General features: G+C 40.4%; 1 protein-coding gene across 1 annotated transcript in view; it reads left to right on the plus strand.

Annotated features, from left to right (window-relative positions):
- The window catches only part of PAPSS1 (3'-phosphoadenosine 5'-phosphosulfate synthase 1), a 99,592-nt gene extending 83,853 nt beyond the window's left edge, over window positions 1–15,739 (plus strand). Inside the window, exon 12 of the mRNA XM_004594271.2 lies at window positions 15,037–15,739. Coding sequence (XP_004594328.1) covers window positions 15,037–15,175 — 139 coding nt within the window. The 3' untranslated portion in view covers window positions 15,176–15,739. The remainder of the gene's footprint in view (window positions 1–15,036) is intronic.
- Window positions 15,740–16,090: the final 351 nt, after the last annotated feature.

The raw sequence follows: 16,090 nt of genomic DNA on the forward strand, positions 1-16,090 counted from the left end.
GACCAGCTCAGAATATGTAGTTCTTATCAGAACCTGTAGTATCTGGTTATTGTTACACCCTGGTAAGCGCTTGTTCTCATGAGCTGTTTTGCAGATAGATCGTTTTTTGGTACACTTGCTGTTTAAAAAATATAATTTAGCCAGTAAAACGTAATTTAATGTTTTGATTTTTATTTTGCCAGTGTCAGCAATACCGACAGATACTGACTTTGACTATAGTCTAGTAACCTTTAGTCTGAAAACCCTCATCCTTTCTGTGGTGCCATGCTTAGGGCAATACTGACTTGTGACTCAGTTCTCATTTGGTGTGGCTTGTTTTATACTGATGAGAGCAGGAAAGAAAAGGGAGCCTTTAAAAGATTAAAACAACATTCTCATGTTTCTAAACGTGACACGAAGAATATTGTTATCAAGTGGTTTTTTTTGTGATAAAATGATGTTATCTGGATAAGAAAAAATATTGTTATTACCAGTGAAGACTGGGGAATTTGTTGGCTTCTTGTGCAACAACATAAGTAATCTTGACCCACGGCAGTTTTAGATGGTGGCCAACTTTTCTGAGTGATGAACCACAGCTAAAATACAGGAGTGTCTTAGAGGGGATGAATAGAAAGGGCTTCTATTGCAGGGATGGGCAAGTGCAGAAGGACTCCTAACTGTTCCCACTGGCCTAGATGTGGAATTCAAGACAGGAACTGTTCTTGTCTCTGTTTTTCAAAGACCTGAAATGGGATCTGTCCAGGATACATCTAAACCACACCAGGACATTTGTATCCCTGTAGAAAATCAGGTTTGCCAACTTCTATAGGAAATAATTCTAAGTCATATAGACTTCATTTTTTACATTTACAAAGTGTGTGTGTGTGTGTGTGTGTGTGTGTGTGTGTGTGTGTTTCCTTATATGTATACATGGTCATGTTCTGATTTTGTCTGGGAAAAAAAAATGTAGCTACAAAAGTTAAATGCTGAGAGTTGTAAATGTAAATTTTTTTCCTACCTAAGAGATATCTTAGGAACTTCAGAGGATTTTAAGAAAAATAAAAGTAAATTTTGAATAATACTACCACTGAAAATTATTGAAAACTTATAATATTAAGGAAAGTAAAAAAGGTAAAAAAGTATTTTGAGTCTGATTTGCCCTCTTCTGATAAAAATTGTGTAGGTCACCATTCAAAATTATTTAACTTGGAAAACAGCTACAGGTTGGTAATTCTTGTAAAAGCTACTCACCAGGACTGATGTGGCATGGCAAGTAAAGGTAGCGCCTGCCATGCTGACGTCTTATATTGGTGCTGGTCGTTTCCTCTGCTCCACTTCTGATCCGGCTCCCAGCTGATGAGCTAGAGAAAGCAGTAAAAATGCCCCAAGGGTTTGGCCCACTGACACCCATGTGAGAGATGAGGATGAAGCAGCTGTCTCCTGGCTGCAGCCTGGCCTAGCCCTAGCTGTTGCAGCCATCTGGGGAGTGAATCACCAAATGAAAGATTCCCCTCACTCCCATAACTGGCTTTCATATAAATATGCCTTTTGTTTGTTTGTTTGTTTGTTTGTTTGTTTGTTTGTTTAACAGGAAGCTCCCCACTCACTATGCCTTAGGGAGTGGCAAGCGCTTCCTTACATGTCTGTAAAGTAGGCGGTGTCAGAGACAGAAGGCTCATCAACTTTTAGTTGTCACCCAGTCTGCAACTTAGTGGTGTGTTGTTTTGTGTGTAAGAAGTTGTGAACAGAGTCTTGTACTGGGAAGTATGATTAATTATACCAAGGCGCTTACATAGTAGTAGCAAGGGACAATGGGGAAAGAGAAATAGAATTGTTCTACTGTGACTAAAGATTTTAAAGTTAGGTGCATTTCTGTTTTGTTAAGAAAACAAAACCACACTTGAAAAGGCCTTTGGCTTTTCTTACGTGCTTCTTTTGGTGTGACATGTTTCATTACTGTGGTCTCTGTGAGATAGGCCAGCTAATCTCAGGCGGGGCCCTAGAACCCATCTGTATGTGGTTGATGGTGTGCTGGTGCTTGATAACTTTGATGTTTGGTTAAAGTTGTGTAGTTTTGCTGTAAGTCTCTTTTTTAATCATTCAAAAGCTAAATAATTACATCAGTTCTCATAAGATTTTCCAAAAATGAATTCTGTGTTAGTTGCATGAGTGGCTCATTTCCTTGGAATTTTTTTGAATTATCAAATCCTAATAAGTTGTAACTTGGGAAGCCTTAAAACTGCCTTAGTTTTCTAAATTTTTGTTTTTGTGTTCAAATATAATTATGTTGATGGGAATATGTTGGAAAGTGATTAAAATTTTGTAGAAAGGCAACAGTCTTTGATGTAGTGAGAAAACAGTTATTAATTATGCACATATGAGGTTGTCTTTTGTTTGATTAATGGGTGTTACTCAATGCCAACTTTTGAGTAATTAATGATTATGAAGCTTTTGATTTGACTAAATACTAGTGTAAGACAGTGCTTAGGGGGAAAAATTTCATAAAGATTTCAGGGGAAATGTTTTTGATAAGAATTATGATAAAAAGTCATTTGCTAGCATGTAGGAATTTTTTTTTTAAGATTTATTATTATTGGAAAACCAGATATACAGAGAGGAGGAGAGACAGAGAGGAAGATCTTCCATCCAATGATTCACTCCCTAAGTGAGCCACAACGGCCGGTGCGCGCCAATCCGATGCCAGGGACCAGGAAGCTCTTCCAGGTCTCCCACACAGGTGCAGTGTCCCAACGCATTAGGCCGTCCTCGACTGCTTTCCCAGGCCACAAGCAGGGAGCTGGATGGGAAGTGGAGCTGCCGGGATTAGAACCGGTGCCCGTATGGGATCCTGGCACGTTCAAGGCGAGGACTTTAGCTGCTAGGCCACGTCACCAGGCCCAAGAAACTTGGTTTTAAGATAAAAATTAAAGCCCGTTTTTTCAGCTGCTTACCACAAACTTTTTGAGGTAATTTAATTACTTGTAATTTTTTTTTGTCTTTTGTGAAGCAAATCTTTTTATTTGGGCAGGTAAACATAAATTATTCAGATAATTGAAATAGCAAATCTCCAAAGACGACAGACATGAGTGAGAATGCCCTATGGAAATGAGTAAATGAATTGTGAGTGGATGTAAGTATTCATCCGGTTATATTCAGTTAGGGTGTTTTATGTTTCTAATGGTGGAGTATGTGCTGTCTATGAGTATGCATGTATGACAGGGACAGTTTAAAGAGCACTTCAGGCCCTTTCAGATGTTTTTCTTTCTTTTATTGTATACTTTCCACAGGAGAGTTCTTTCTTGTCCTGTCAGTGCAGTGAGTCTTAAACTGACATGTCCTTGTTGCCCTGGTGGCAGTTGCATCAGTTTCCTATAGCTGAAGGAGCAGATAACCTCAGATTTAATGGCTTAAAATCCTATTGTATTCCATCACTATTTCTGCAGTCAAAAGGTGGAGTGGGCTTCACTGGGTTCTGTTTCCAGGCTGAGCTCTTGTGTGAATGTTCTGCATAGAGTCCACTTGAGAGGAGTTGATCCTTGGCAGAATTCCATTGCTTGCAGTTGCAGGGGTGATCCTGTCTTCTTCCTGGCTGTTGACTGAAGAGTGCTCTCTGCTCCTGCAGAGCTGATCCATCCGAGCACCCAGAGCTCCCTGAGGTCAGGACCTCCTGCTGCTGCCAGAGAGGAAACTTTCTGCTTGTAGAGGAGTCTGTGATTAGGTTAGGTCCATCTGAACACTTGCTATTTTAAGGCCAACTGATTTTTACCTTTAGTTCATCTACAGTATCCTTATTACCATGCAACAGCAAGTCATGATGATAGGAATGGGATGGTCAAGGTCTTTGGGCCATCTTAACATTCACTCAACTGTACTAGTAGACATGGTGACTCACATTTCTTGATACTGTGTAAAATGCCCATAAGCAGCTTTGCCTTTGTCTTCATAATATCTCCAAATCCTATTTTTTTTCAGTTTTGTCTTTATCCCATTATGTAGAACCACGACGTTCTTTATTCTTCTACCTCTTTTTAGCAAAGTCTTGTCATGTTGATCATTCAGCTATTTCTTATGTGAATTCTTTACTCTTCCTTTCTTGCCGTGACCTTCACAGCAAACAACAATTTTGGGGAGACCTATTAATTTATTAAAGGCTTTGTTTTTGTTGAATGTGATTTTTTTTTTTTGCCCTGAAATGTAGTATTAGCCTGATTATAACTGCATGGAGTTTATTAATGGATCTCACATTATATTTGTAAAATTCTAATGTATTTCAGGGACTTTACAACTATTAATAAATACTACCTAGTTTAAACTCTATTGTCATTTTTGTTTCATTACGCTTTTGAGACATAATTAGGGATAGTGAATGTATAGAGAATATTTTTGATAACCAAATTATATTTTGTGTATTGGAGTCAAGATGTTGTGACAGTCATGGGTCTTTTAACAAGATACATTTTGAAAACTGTATGTTTAGGTGACTCGCTTGTGTGAACTGCATAAAGCATAGTTACATAAATCTATGTAGTAGAGCCTTCTGCACACCTGCCCCGTGTGATATACCTACATACTAAATATATACATAAACACATTTGTGTGTGTGTGTCAGGGAGAGAGAGAATCACACAGAATGCATAGTCTTTCGCTTCTGGGGCCGTAATGAACAGAGCATGAGATGAAGTCTGAGAGAAAATGATATAATGAAGAAATTTGTGATTTCAAGGTGTTTGAGGCTGTTGCTCGCCTAACACAGCATACTGTGTAACAGTAAAATCTTTTTTAGTAAGTGCATAAATATACTCTAAAATGACAATTAAAAGCACAGTATAGTAAATATACAAACCCAGAACATAATTTTTTAATAGGTATTATGTACTGTACCTAATTGTATGTGTTGTACTTTTTGATGACTGGCAGTGCAGTAGGTTTGTTAACACCAGTATAATCACAAACATGTGAGTATAGCTTGTACTATAAAATGATAAAATGATAAAATTGATAGCTCAAATGTTGCTAGGTGATAGGAAGTTTTCAGTTGCATTATAATCTTATGGGGTGACTCATGTTGCTGCTGCTGATTGAAACATCATTACATGTGTGTGATTGTACATTGACGTTAGTACAAATCTGCCCTTGTTATATAGTTTTTCCATTTATAAATTCTTAATTGAATATTTATAAGTACATGCCAGTGTTAGGTGTGGGGACAGTCATTCAAACGAGTCAAATATTTTCATGGTCATTTTGGGACTTAAATTCTAGGAAAGAAGATGGATAGTAAACCACTCACACCATAATTGTGGGTGCCAAGTGCTTTATGGAACTCTTTGGGAAGCTCTGCCAGCCTTGTTAGATGCAGTTTGGAAGGAGGCATGGAGATTCTTGGGGCAAATGATGTTTTGACTGTGCTTCCAGAGATGAGTAAGCATTCCTTCCGTTGGTGAGCAAGGGAATGATGGTGTTTAGATTAAGGAGACTGCACTGTACAAATCGTGGTGTGAGAAACATCATAGAGCGTAGTAGAGAGTCAAGGAAGATGGTGAGATCAGCCAGATGTGATAATACTAGTTAGGAACTAGATTTCCACTCCAAAAAGAGGTGGTGTTACAATGTGGATTCATAGAAGGAAGTTCTTGTTTCTGGAATTGTGGCAGAGTTGGGTTTACAGATGTATTCCCCAAAGAAATCAACTAAAAATAGTGGGTGAGATAAAACATTTTCATGACAGTATTGTGATGCTGATAAGGGTCAGGTGAATGCTGGAACCTCAGTAAGCTGCTTTCGCCCAGTGGACCTAGCCAGTGGGAGTATTGTCAGGCCCTCATGGGTGGGAGAGAGGGAGCAGAAAACACAACCTTGGTCTCATTAAGGGTGGAGTGTTCAACAGGAGACTCTCCCATGAGGTTGGGACTCTCTCTTACTGAAAAGGAGAAGCTAGTGTGAATTGATCCATTCTCCTACCCTGTAAGACTGTGAACAAGGTCTATTGCTTTAGGCTCAGAAGCTCAAGGCTCTGCTCGAATGGACCAAGCTCATATTACTTAGCTGACAGAACAGATAAATAAGGGAAATCCATCCAGCCATGAATTAGTTTTTGGTGGTTCTTGCTGAGGACTGCTGAGAGAAGGCATCAGTGAAGCTCATGTAAAGGCTGTCTGTGGGACCTCACACCTTCATCTTAGGCCTTGACTTATCCCTCTAAGTAATCACACGAACTTGCTGTAAATTTAGAGTCAAAAATGGCAGTGTGTTCTAGGAAAGTAAACGCTACCTGCAAATAAAGAAACAAACAAGTAATAAAATAAAAATTTAGGAAAGGAAAGGCTTGGAATTACCAGACATATGTTTCAAAATAACTATTGTACTTGCAGTGTTTATAAGGTTAAAGGAAAATGTAAAATTATCAGCATGGGTCAGGAAAGTGTAAAAATAACATAGCAGTTTAGAAAAGAAAAAGGTAAGGGAAGAGAGCTGTGTGAAGGTGTGTATAGGTATATGCAAGAGTTAACGGTAGCTTGGATTTCTGTTAATGACAGGGATTGGAGGAAATGGACTGGCTCAGAGCATCTTGGGAAAAACAGTCGTTGGGGCTTGTGGTGTAATTGCTGTGTTGAATGAATGCTGTGTGTGTTTGAAGTATGTGAATCTGTTCCCTCCACCCTATTTAAAAACAAAAGGCAACACTGAAATCCAGTTTACTTCAGTATTCTGCTCTAGAATCCCATAGTAGGTGGGCTGGCAAAGGTTTTTAATGAAAAGAATTGTGGGTGTAAAAGTGCAATGGAATTAGTGTAGGATTTGTGTTTTCTCACATTGTCATAATTCTATGCAAGGTAAACTTTTTTTTTTAAAGACTTATTCATTTTATTACAGCCAGATATACACAGAGGAGGAGAGAGAGAGAGGAAGATCTTCCGTCCGATGATTCACTCCCCAAGTGAGCTGCAACGGGCCGGTGCGCGCCAATCCGATGCCAGGGACTAGGAAGCTCTTCCAGGTCTCCCACGCGGGTGCAGGGTCCCAATGCATTGGGCCGTCCTCGACTGCTTTCCCAGGCCACAAGCAGGGAGCTGGATGGGAAGTGGAGCTGCCGGGATTAGAACCGGCGCCCATATGGGATCCCGGGGCTTTCAAGGCGAGGACTTTAGCTGCTAGGCCATGCCGCGGGGCCGGTAAACTTTTTTTTTTTAAAGAAAGTATTTGAAAGTCAAAATTACTGAGGGAAAGAAGGAGGAAGGAAAAGAGTGAAGGAAGAAGGCAGGGACGGGGAGATAGAGAGAGAGAATTTTCCACCTGCTGATTCCCTCCCTGGATGGTTGCACATGGCCAGCACTGGGCCAGGCCAGAGCCAGGAGCTTCGTATTGCTCTGCCACATGGGGGCCAGAGGTCCAATACTTGGGCCATATTCCTCTGTTTTCCCCACGCCATTAGGGCACTCAACAAAAATAGAGCAACCAGAACTTGAACCAGTGCCCATTTGGGGTGCTGATATCATAGATGGCAGTTTTGTATGCCATACCTCATTTGCTGATACCTGCAAGGCAAATATTCAGTTTGCTGTAGCAGAACAGATACTTTGATTCATGTTTGATTGATAAAAATTTGGACATATATATTATTTCTCTTCATCCTTACATATACTTTTGGTTGGGAAATATTCTAAGCAGGCAAGAAACTTAATGCTAGATAGAAACAAAATGGGAGTGATTTTCATGGTTAATGTTAAGAATGATAGCACTGTTAGGTAGATGTTTTATGGTATTTTCACTGTAAAACCCAGTAATACTCATATATACTTTTTAAAAATATACATTAATTTATATTTACTTATTTTATATGAAAGACGAAGAGCAAGATGTGCCATCTGCTGGTTCATTGCCCAGAAACCTCAATATCCAGGACTAGGCCAGGCTGAAGCCAGAAACCTATGACTCTGTTTGGGTCTCCCATGTGTGCAATATCTGATGTCAGTTGACAAGCATTGATTTATGGCAGCACTCGTATACTAGAAGATCTTATGTGTTTCTTGATTGTTTCATCATTATTGATAAATCAGAAGTAAGTACAAGAAGTGCTGGTTTTAAGTCAGTGTGGATAGTCACATGTGTCTGAGTAGGGGAAAGCAAACAACAAAGACCATGAGGACAAATACAAAGGCAAGTGTTTGATGTAATTGGACCAGTGTCCTTGTTATATAGCTTGTTGGGCTGCTATTTTTAAAAACTCTTTGAAAATACGTTATTTCTGTCTACATAGCCTCATATCTTGAGTTAGAGATATTGAACAGGAAGCAGCATGCGATGATAACATTGTGAGAGTCTTAATATAACCGAGTTCAGCCATATGTCTTATGTTAGATAATAATCAGATATCTGAGAGCTCCTAGCTTTTTGAAAAGTCCACTTTGTGCAATCAGAAATTCTAGCATAGAAGCTCCAAATAATGCACATTGGAGTGTTAATGGTTGGTATTGCAGCTGTCCAGTGATGCTCAGCTGGAAATCCCTGTTCTACACTGTAATAGGGAAGAGTTTACACTGTCCTTTATGGTAAGGAAATCTAGCTGATTCTGCAACACACTAGGATAACACTGGAAATTTCTTGTTTGACTATTTGGTGAGATTTGTCCACTAGACTGAATGTGGCTGAAAAACACACTGAATTAAGGACTTCGGTTAAAGAGATTCTACATAATCAATTCTCTTAATGTAATTGTCAGTTGGTACTTTGGCTCATCTTTGATTTGAGAATATCAAAAACATCATGTCTGCTACTGATCAGTGAAATTTTGGTCTCTGGAATGAAAGCCGTAGGTAACAGTTTATCTAGTTTTAAAGAGATATGAGTTTAGCCTTATTTTTAAGCACTTCCAGTGTTTGAGGGCAGAGGTTTAGCTTAGTAGGTAACTGGCTCCGACACCCACATCTCATATTAGAGTGTGTAGTCCCAACAGCTGACTGCAGCTCCTCTTTCCAGTTTCTTGCTAATGCAGACTCTGGGAATTAGCAGTGATGGCTCAAGTGATTGGGTTCCTGCCTGTGGGAGACCTGGCTTCCATTTCCAGCTCTGGCTTCAGCATAGCCCACTCTGGCTGTGATAGACATTTGGGGAATGAATGAGCAGTTCACAGACTTAACTCTTGCATTCTGTTTTTGCCTCTCAAAAGAAAACAAAACAAAAAGTTAGTATTTTGTTTTGATATATGCTGTGTTGCACACAATCTTTCAAATAGATGAAAAGTTAATTAGAGCTTAACCAGTTAGATTCACTTACAAATTGCCACCATTGTTTTTAGTTTGATCAAAGAAGAAACTACCCTTTGATTTCCTGCATTGCTTATCATCTAGTTAGCAAGAAAAGCTAACTTTAAAAAGCTGGTCTCATTATTAGCTTCCTAAGATGGACTTGAAGGGTCTCTGCTGACCCAGCTCTTGTCCATGTGGACAATATGTACTGGTGACTCTAATGGCCACATATGTGGACTAAGGGACAGCAGATGGCTGTCAAGATTTAAAATGATCCACAAGTGGCCAGGAGTCATCGTACTTTGGACTTAGTCAAGATGCTGGCCACATGCGGTCAGTGTGTTATTAAGTTGCCCATGTAGTTTGCTAGCTGGCTTGTTTTTTCTTGCCCCCACCCGCCTGCCTGACTGTACCACCTCTTCTCTTTGCTTTTCTTATTTTTTAAGAGCAAGCATTTTGTCTGTTGTAGATTAGAAGAATCTGTAACCAAGTGATTTTGAGAAGGAAGAAAAAGAGCATTCTTGTGATTCCTTTTCCAGGTGCCGTGGAAGAGTGGGTAGTGGGTATAACGAAGTGGCCCTAATTAGAATTGCTGTATAGCAAAAGCTTAAAGTCTAGTATCCTTTGTTTACTTGAGGCAGGTTGTTGATAAACTCATAGGTAATATTTGACTTAATTTTAGATCATTTTAGAAATTCTTCAGCTGATTTGATTGAGTCATTGCTCTAAAAGGATGTCCATTTAAAGACGTGTGTGTGTGTGACAATATGATTTACTTTTAGACAGGAACTCTCATGTCAAGTCTTGGAACCTTGCTTCTTACAAAAAGTAAAATCCTTATGTGACAGAGCTAGAAACACAAGTGTGAGGCCAAGGAAAATGTGTTTTTCGTAGCGAGGGTGGAATGGAGCCACCGCCATGTGCAAGCAGGAACTCCCATTTCATATGATGAAGAAATGTTTGTGGCATGCAGGGCAGATGGAGTGTGAAATAGCTTCAGGAAAAGAGGTACCCAGGGACCTTGGTTTTAAAATGCAATTTTTGAAAGAATGCAAGCAAACTTGTGGATTTCAGACAGTTTGGCATTCTGAGGAAAGAACGGACTTTAATTGGTCTGGCGTTTTTCCCCTAATCAAAAAAGTGAAGGCAGAGTTGTCCACAGACTGCTCTCTTCCTTATTTCTCAAAAACAAGTACTTTTCACATGTGACAGTAGGCTTTTATTTCAAACCAAGCTTTAATTTACATGGTCAGAAGGCTCCACTGTCATCATTTTTCTCATTGAAGCTCAGTGCTATTTGGGAAATTGCTCGGTAGACTTTCTAAGGAACTGAAACATTTCAGTCAATGTTTTGTCTAGTGGTTCTTGGCTAACCTGACCAGTTTCACATCAGGTGAGAGTGGACATTTTGATGCAATGGAAAAGGCACTTGTAAACACTCCAGAGTTCCATTTCAACACCCTGACTCCCTATCTAGCCTATGCTTGCCAAGAGCGCCCCATGTGGCCTGGAGGTAAAATGCAGGATGTTGACATTTCCTCAGGGCTTCCCATTAGCCCCACTGGTTACTGAGGAACTGAGACCGGCCTGCACTGACCCTGACTCCAGTTATTGTCAGTTACTGTTCACCTTCCATTCCCTCCTCACTGGTTCCCTGTCAAAGCCCCTGCCCCCATGTTGTTCTTCGAAGCTTTTGTTCTCCATCTTCACCTCTCTGGTTTCCCTTCTTGGTTTTCATCTTCTCTCCTTTCATTCTTTGTCCTGCTAACAACATCTCTCCCTTTGCTTTTTTAAAAAAGTCACAGCTTACTTGTACACTGTGTGTCTGTCATTTTCTCTTTTCCTCTCGTTCCTTCATCATTGCCTTTTTAATCTTCTCTTAAAGTAAAGACAACTTAAATTCTAATGTTAGGACCCCGTGCAGTAGGCTAGTGGCTAAAGTCCTCAGTTTGAACATGCCAGGATCCATTATGAGTGCTGGTTCTAATCCCGGCGGCTGCATTTCCCATCCAGCTCCCTGCTTGTGACCTGGGAAAGCAATCAGGACGGCCCAAAGCCTTGGGACCCTGCACCCATGTGTTAGAGACCTGGAAGAGGCTTCTGGCGCTCGGCTTCGGCTCAGCAGCCATTGCAGCTGCTTGGGGAGTGGATCATCAGATGGAAGATCTTTGTTTCTGTCTCTCCTCCTCTCTGTATTTCTGACTTTGCAATAAAAATAAATAAGTCTTTTAAAAAATTCTGATATTAAGGGCAGTATCCCCACCTGCAGACACATTGGTTTGAAATCTCTCATTGTCTTGTAGCAGCTACTAGGCACATCCCAAATGTAGCCAGTTTCTTTTTCTTCCATTAAATTGCAGTCATTATGTAACAGAAAGGTGATGGCCTACTTCATGTGTCAACCATTCAGGTCAACAATCCAGACTTGGATAAAAGGGAACACAGAAGTAGGTCAGATAACCAAAGTCTTCAGAAACCGTGTATCCTCTTGTTTGACCAAGTAGGAAGAATAGCGGCTCATTTAGGATGACAAATGATTCCATAGCGAACTAGTACAAATTTTCCTCTATCAATACCTTTTCAGTCTTTCCTGCATTTCCAAATATTCTTCCCAATATTTACTGAGTTCCTAATTAGTGTCTGATCACCGATCTGTAAATATTGATTAAGTATATACTCGGTGTCCCTAGCACTGCTCAGCCATACATTTGCCTGCTAATAATGCCTCTTTGAGTGTGAGTTAATAGCCACTGTTGTTGCTCAGGTGCCAAAATGGCAAGTGCCATGCTATTGCAACATCCTATCTGCTCTTTTCAGTGTGTTTGTTAAAGTAACTGATGGATTTCAGGTTGATGTTGTTTGAAATTACATAAAATCACTTTTTGGATAGAGGTTTCTTAAATTGGATTTTGGGGCAGGCATTGTGGTACCACAGCCTAAGCCACCACTGTGACACCAAGATCCCATATTGGAGTTCTGGCTCAAGTCTCAGCTTCCTGCTGATGCACCTGGGAAGGCCATGAATCACTGTGGAGCACATGGGAGGCCTGGAAGGTGTTTCTGGTTCCTTTGGCCTGACCCTGACTTAGTTATTGTAGCCATTTGTGGAGTGAACCAAGTAGGTAGAACCTTGATTTGTTTGTTTTGCCTTTCAAGTAAATCAGTATATTGGTTGGAACAGTGTGTCATAGCAAGTAAAACCAGTGCCTGTGGCTCCAGCATTTCATATGGGTGCCAGTACAAGTTTTGGGCTCTGCTTCTGACTAGCTTCCCACTAAAAAAAGATGGTCCAATGGCCTGGGTACCTTTGCCCATGTACAAGACCTGGAAGAAGTTCCTGGATGCTGGTTTTGAACTGGCTCAGTTCTTGTAGTTGCAGCAATTTAGAGAGTGAACCTAGAAGATGGCAGATCTTTCTCTCTCTCACTGTGTATTACCCACCCTTTCCTTGTAACTCTGCCTTTTAAGTAAATAAATATTTTGAAACTAAATATTGGTAATTTATAGTTGTATATTTTCATAAGGTTGATTGCTGATAAAAACTGATCATTGTAGAAAACTCGATGAACAACATAAAGAGCACCTGCTTCTTAGTATTACTATCTAATAGCTGCTGGTATTTAGTACTGTTTCCTAGAACTAACCACTACAACGTTTGGGTGCCTTTCTTCATTCATCCTCTGTATATTTTAGCAGAGGTGCAGTATGCATCTTAAGTTGGGTTGCTCTAAAATAGTGCCCCAAGCTGGACAGCTTAAATGTTTGTTTTTTTGTTTTGTTTTGTTTTGTTTTTTTCCCCTCACCTTTCTGCAGGCTGGGAAGTCCAGGGTCCAGGTGCCTGGAGATTTTGGCATCTGAGGAGGGATTTTAGCATCTTAGCAGTCACCTTCTCATTTTCTCTTCTCTTAGGAGAGAAAGCTGGTGTCCAAAAGAGCCAGAATCCCTTCTCTCCCTTTTCTCTGTCAAGGGAATTAATCCCACCATAGTGCCCTACACTCATGATTTTTTTTTGAAACTTGGCCACCTCGCAAAGGCCTGCCTCCACATACTGTCACGTTGGAGGTTAGGGCGTCAATCTCTGAGAAATGCCATGCAGTCCATAACAATGTATGTAAAGCTCCATGTCTTAATTATTTCACTTGCCAGTAATTAGATCATGAATATTTTATCAGTTTATGACTAAAATATTCTGTGCAGGGTTATACGTTAATTTGCTTAGGATCTTTGAAGTTTTAGGTTAATTATGGTAGTTTGCTGTCATCAGACAACTTTCAGATAGCTCTTATATGTGCAGTATTTGCTTCTCTTATTAGTTCTTGTAGAACTTTGTAGAACTTAGATGAATAAAAGCCTTTGATAAGGAATCTTGTACAACTTTGAAAAGTAAAGCACAGTTGGCTTTGCTCTAGAAGCAAAGGACCTGCTAGCGCTTGGTGATTTTTCTAGATCCTTAGGTTAACTCCACAAACAGTGCAGAGAAGGAGTGTGTGGCGGCCTACTGTGAGGCCATGGTGGCTTGTGCGACCTAGAACTCTTAAGTGGGTTTTGATGTGCCACTTTGGCCCGGTCTGTATTTGTGGGAAGTTACAGGTAGATGATATCTGTTGAGGGCAATTACAGGTGCACAATGCCTGTCACAGCCACCAGTGCTCTTTGCTGGTAGTCTAAGGATTTCTGTGTGTTTCTGTATATGTGAAAATGAGAAAAGCTATTACTGCTACTTCTGTAGCATCTTATCACTGGAGTAATGTTGACTACTGCTCCCTGTTTGTTATGACTTAAAAAAAAATCTGAAAATATAGTTAGTCTCTCAAAAGAACGCTTCCTAAAATATTTTCATTCTATCTGTGTTTATTAGCTAAAGTAGATTTTGTATTTGTTTCTTTTTTCTTTTTTGAAGTGACATAGAGGCAAACAAAGATAGGGCGAGACTGCCAGAGCTTGCATCCTCTGACCTATGTCCCAGACACCCACAACAGCTAGGGCTGGCTGGGGCTGAAGCTAGGAGGCTGAAACTCAGTCCAGGTCTCCCATTTCCATGGCAAGGACCCAGCTAGGCGACACATCACCTGCCACTTCTCCAAGGGTGTGTGAATGAGCGGGAACCTGGAATCAGGCATGTCCAAGCCTTCAAGTCCAGTGTGGGATGCAGGCATCCCAACTGGAATCTTAGCTGCTAGGCACATTTTCTAGTTCTAAATGAGTAGATACCAGCAATTAGGAAGGGGGCCTAGGGGATGATGCCAAAGGGCAAGCCGAGGGACCTAGGGCTCCCTCCGCTCTGGGAACTGTTCTCTCACTCTACTGCCATGGACAGAGGCACCTGAAGCTGGGCAGAGCTGGAACCATGCGGGGAGACGAGGAGAAGGAAAGCCGGGGGATCTACGCTGCAGCGTCAGGCTGTTTCTGGACTGATGTCCTGGCTGTAATACTGTGCTGTAGTTCATAAAATGGTGCTGATGGCAAAAATAGGGATGGGGGCTGGGAATCTGACTGTATTATTTCTTACCATTTTGTAAGAGTCTGCAGTGGCCCCAATTAAAATTTAAGTTGGAAACTTTTAGCTTAACTCTGAAAGTGGATAGCATTCAGTGGCATGGCTGTTGTTTGAAATCAAATTGAAATTTGAATTTGTTGTGTTTGAAATCAAATTGAAATTTGAATTTGAAATCAAATTGCTGTCCACAAACACTGAATCTTCCTCCCCGCCACCATTAAATGAGTCTGATACAATGAGAAGGAATAAATGCTTTCTAATAATTTTCCTCCACAGTTCTACAACAGTGAAATAATTTCTGTTTTTCTTTTCCAGCCACGAAGACTTTGAATTCATTTCAGGAACACGAATGCGCAAGCTTGCCCGAGAAGGCCAGAAACCTCCTGAAGGCTTCATGGCTCCCAAGGCATGGACTGTGCTAACGGAGTACTACAAGGCCCTGGAGAAAGCTTAAGCTGGCAGCCCAGTCAGCCACCTGTGACACTCCGCTGAGTGACAGGAGGGGACCACAGAGTCGCTGTCGGCATTTCCTTGCGGTTGTCTATCTGGCCATGCTTCCTAACAAACACCATTTTCCTTAACCTGTGTCAGTTTTGGTCTGCCTTAGGAGTTCTGTTTTGAACTAGTGTGATGCTCTGTTGGCTTTAATGTATCTTTTTGACTTACAGTTAGTACTTCTGCAGTACAGTTTTAATATCTTGTCTTTTTATATTGTATTTTTGCTTCTGTCTCATGATTTTTTCAAAGTATTAGCTGTAACCAGTAATACACATATTGTACCTCACTTTTCATCCTTCAAAAAAGGAAAAAATAAATCACTAAACTTGGCTAGACCTTGTTTTGGAAATTTTACATCTATAACAATTAGATTTTTTTTTCTACATTGAGAATATAAATTGCTTCCTTTCTTCCAATCAGCTATTGATCTTCCAGCCGTTATAATCTAAAATATTCGTATGATCTGTGTAAGCTCTGTATGAACTTGTGTATTCAATAAAATTAATTTTTTGACTTCTTATTTACATGACACTTTCTATATTGTTCTATTTTACATAAAGCCTTTCTTCTTTGGGGGAAAAGTTTCCAGTGGACAGGGAGCAGACAGACAACTTTTATTGCTGGGATTTAAGACCTAGTTCCTGACACTGTGTTACATAGTGAAGGTTTAAGTAGCAGAAGCCTGTAGTGTTTTAAGTGGAGAACTATAGAGCCACCTTAGTCCATTTAAAAACTCGGCCAGTCTCTAGCAAATTTTTGTGCAGCAGCTGACAGAGGATTTGGGTGTTGACTGCTTCAATCAGAAAAACTAGGCTGTGTTGTAGAAACAATGTCTATGTCATAGTGCCATGAAATAAAGGTGGTTTCACCT

This window comes from Ochotona princeps, chromosome 7, assembly GCF_030435755.1.
Source record: "Ochotona princeps isolate mOchPri1 chromosome 7, mOchPri1.hap1, whole genome shotgun sequence".
Taxonomy (NCBI): Eukaryota; Metazoa; Chordata; class Mammalia; order Lagomorpha; family Ochotonidae; genus Ochotona; species Ochotona princeps.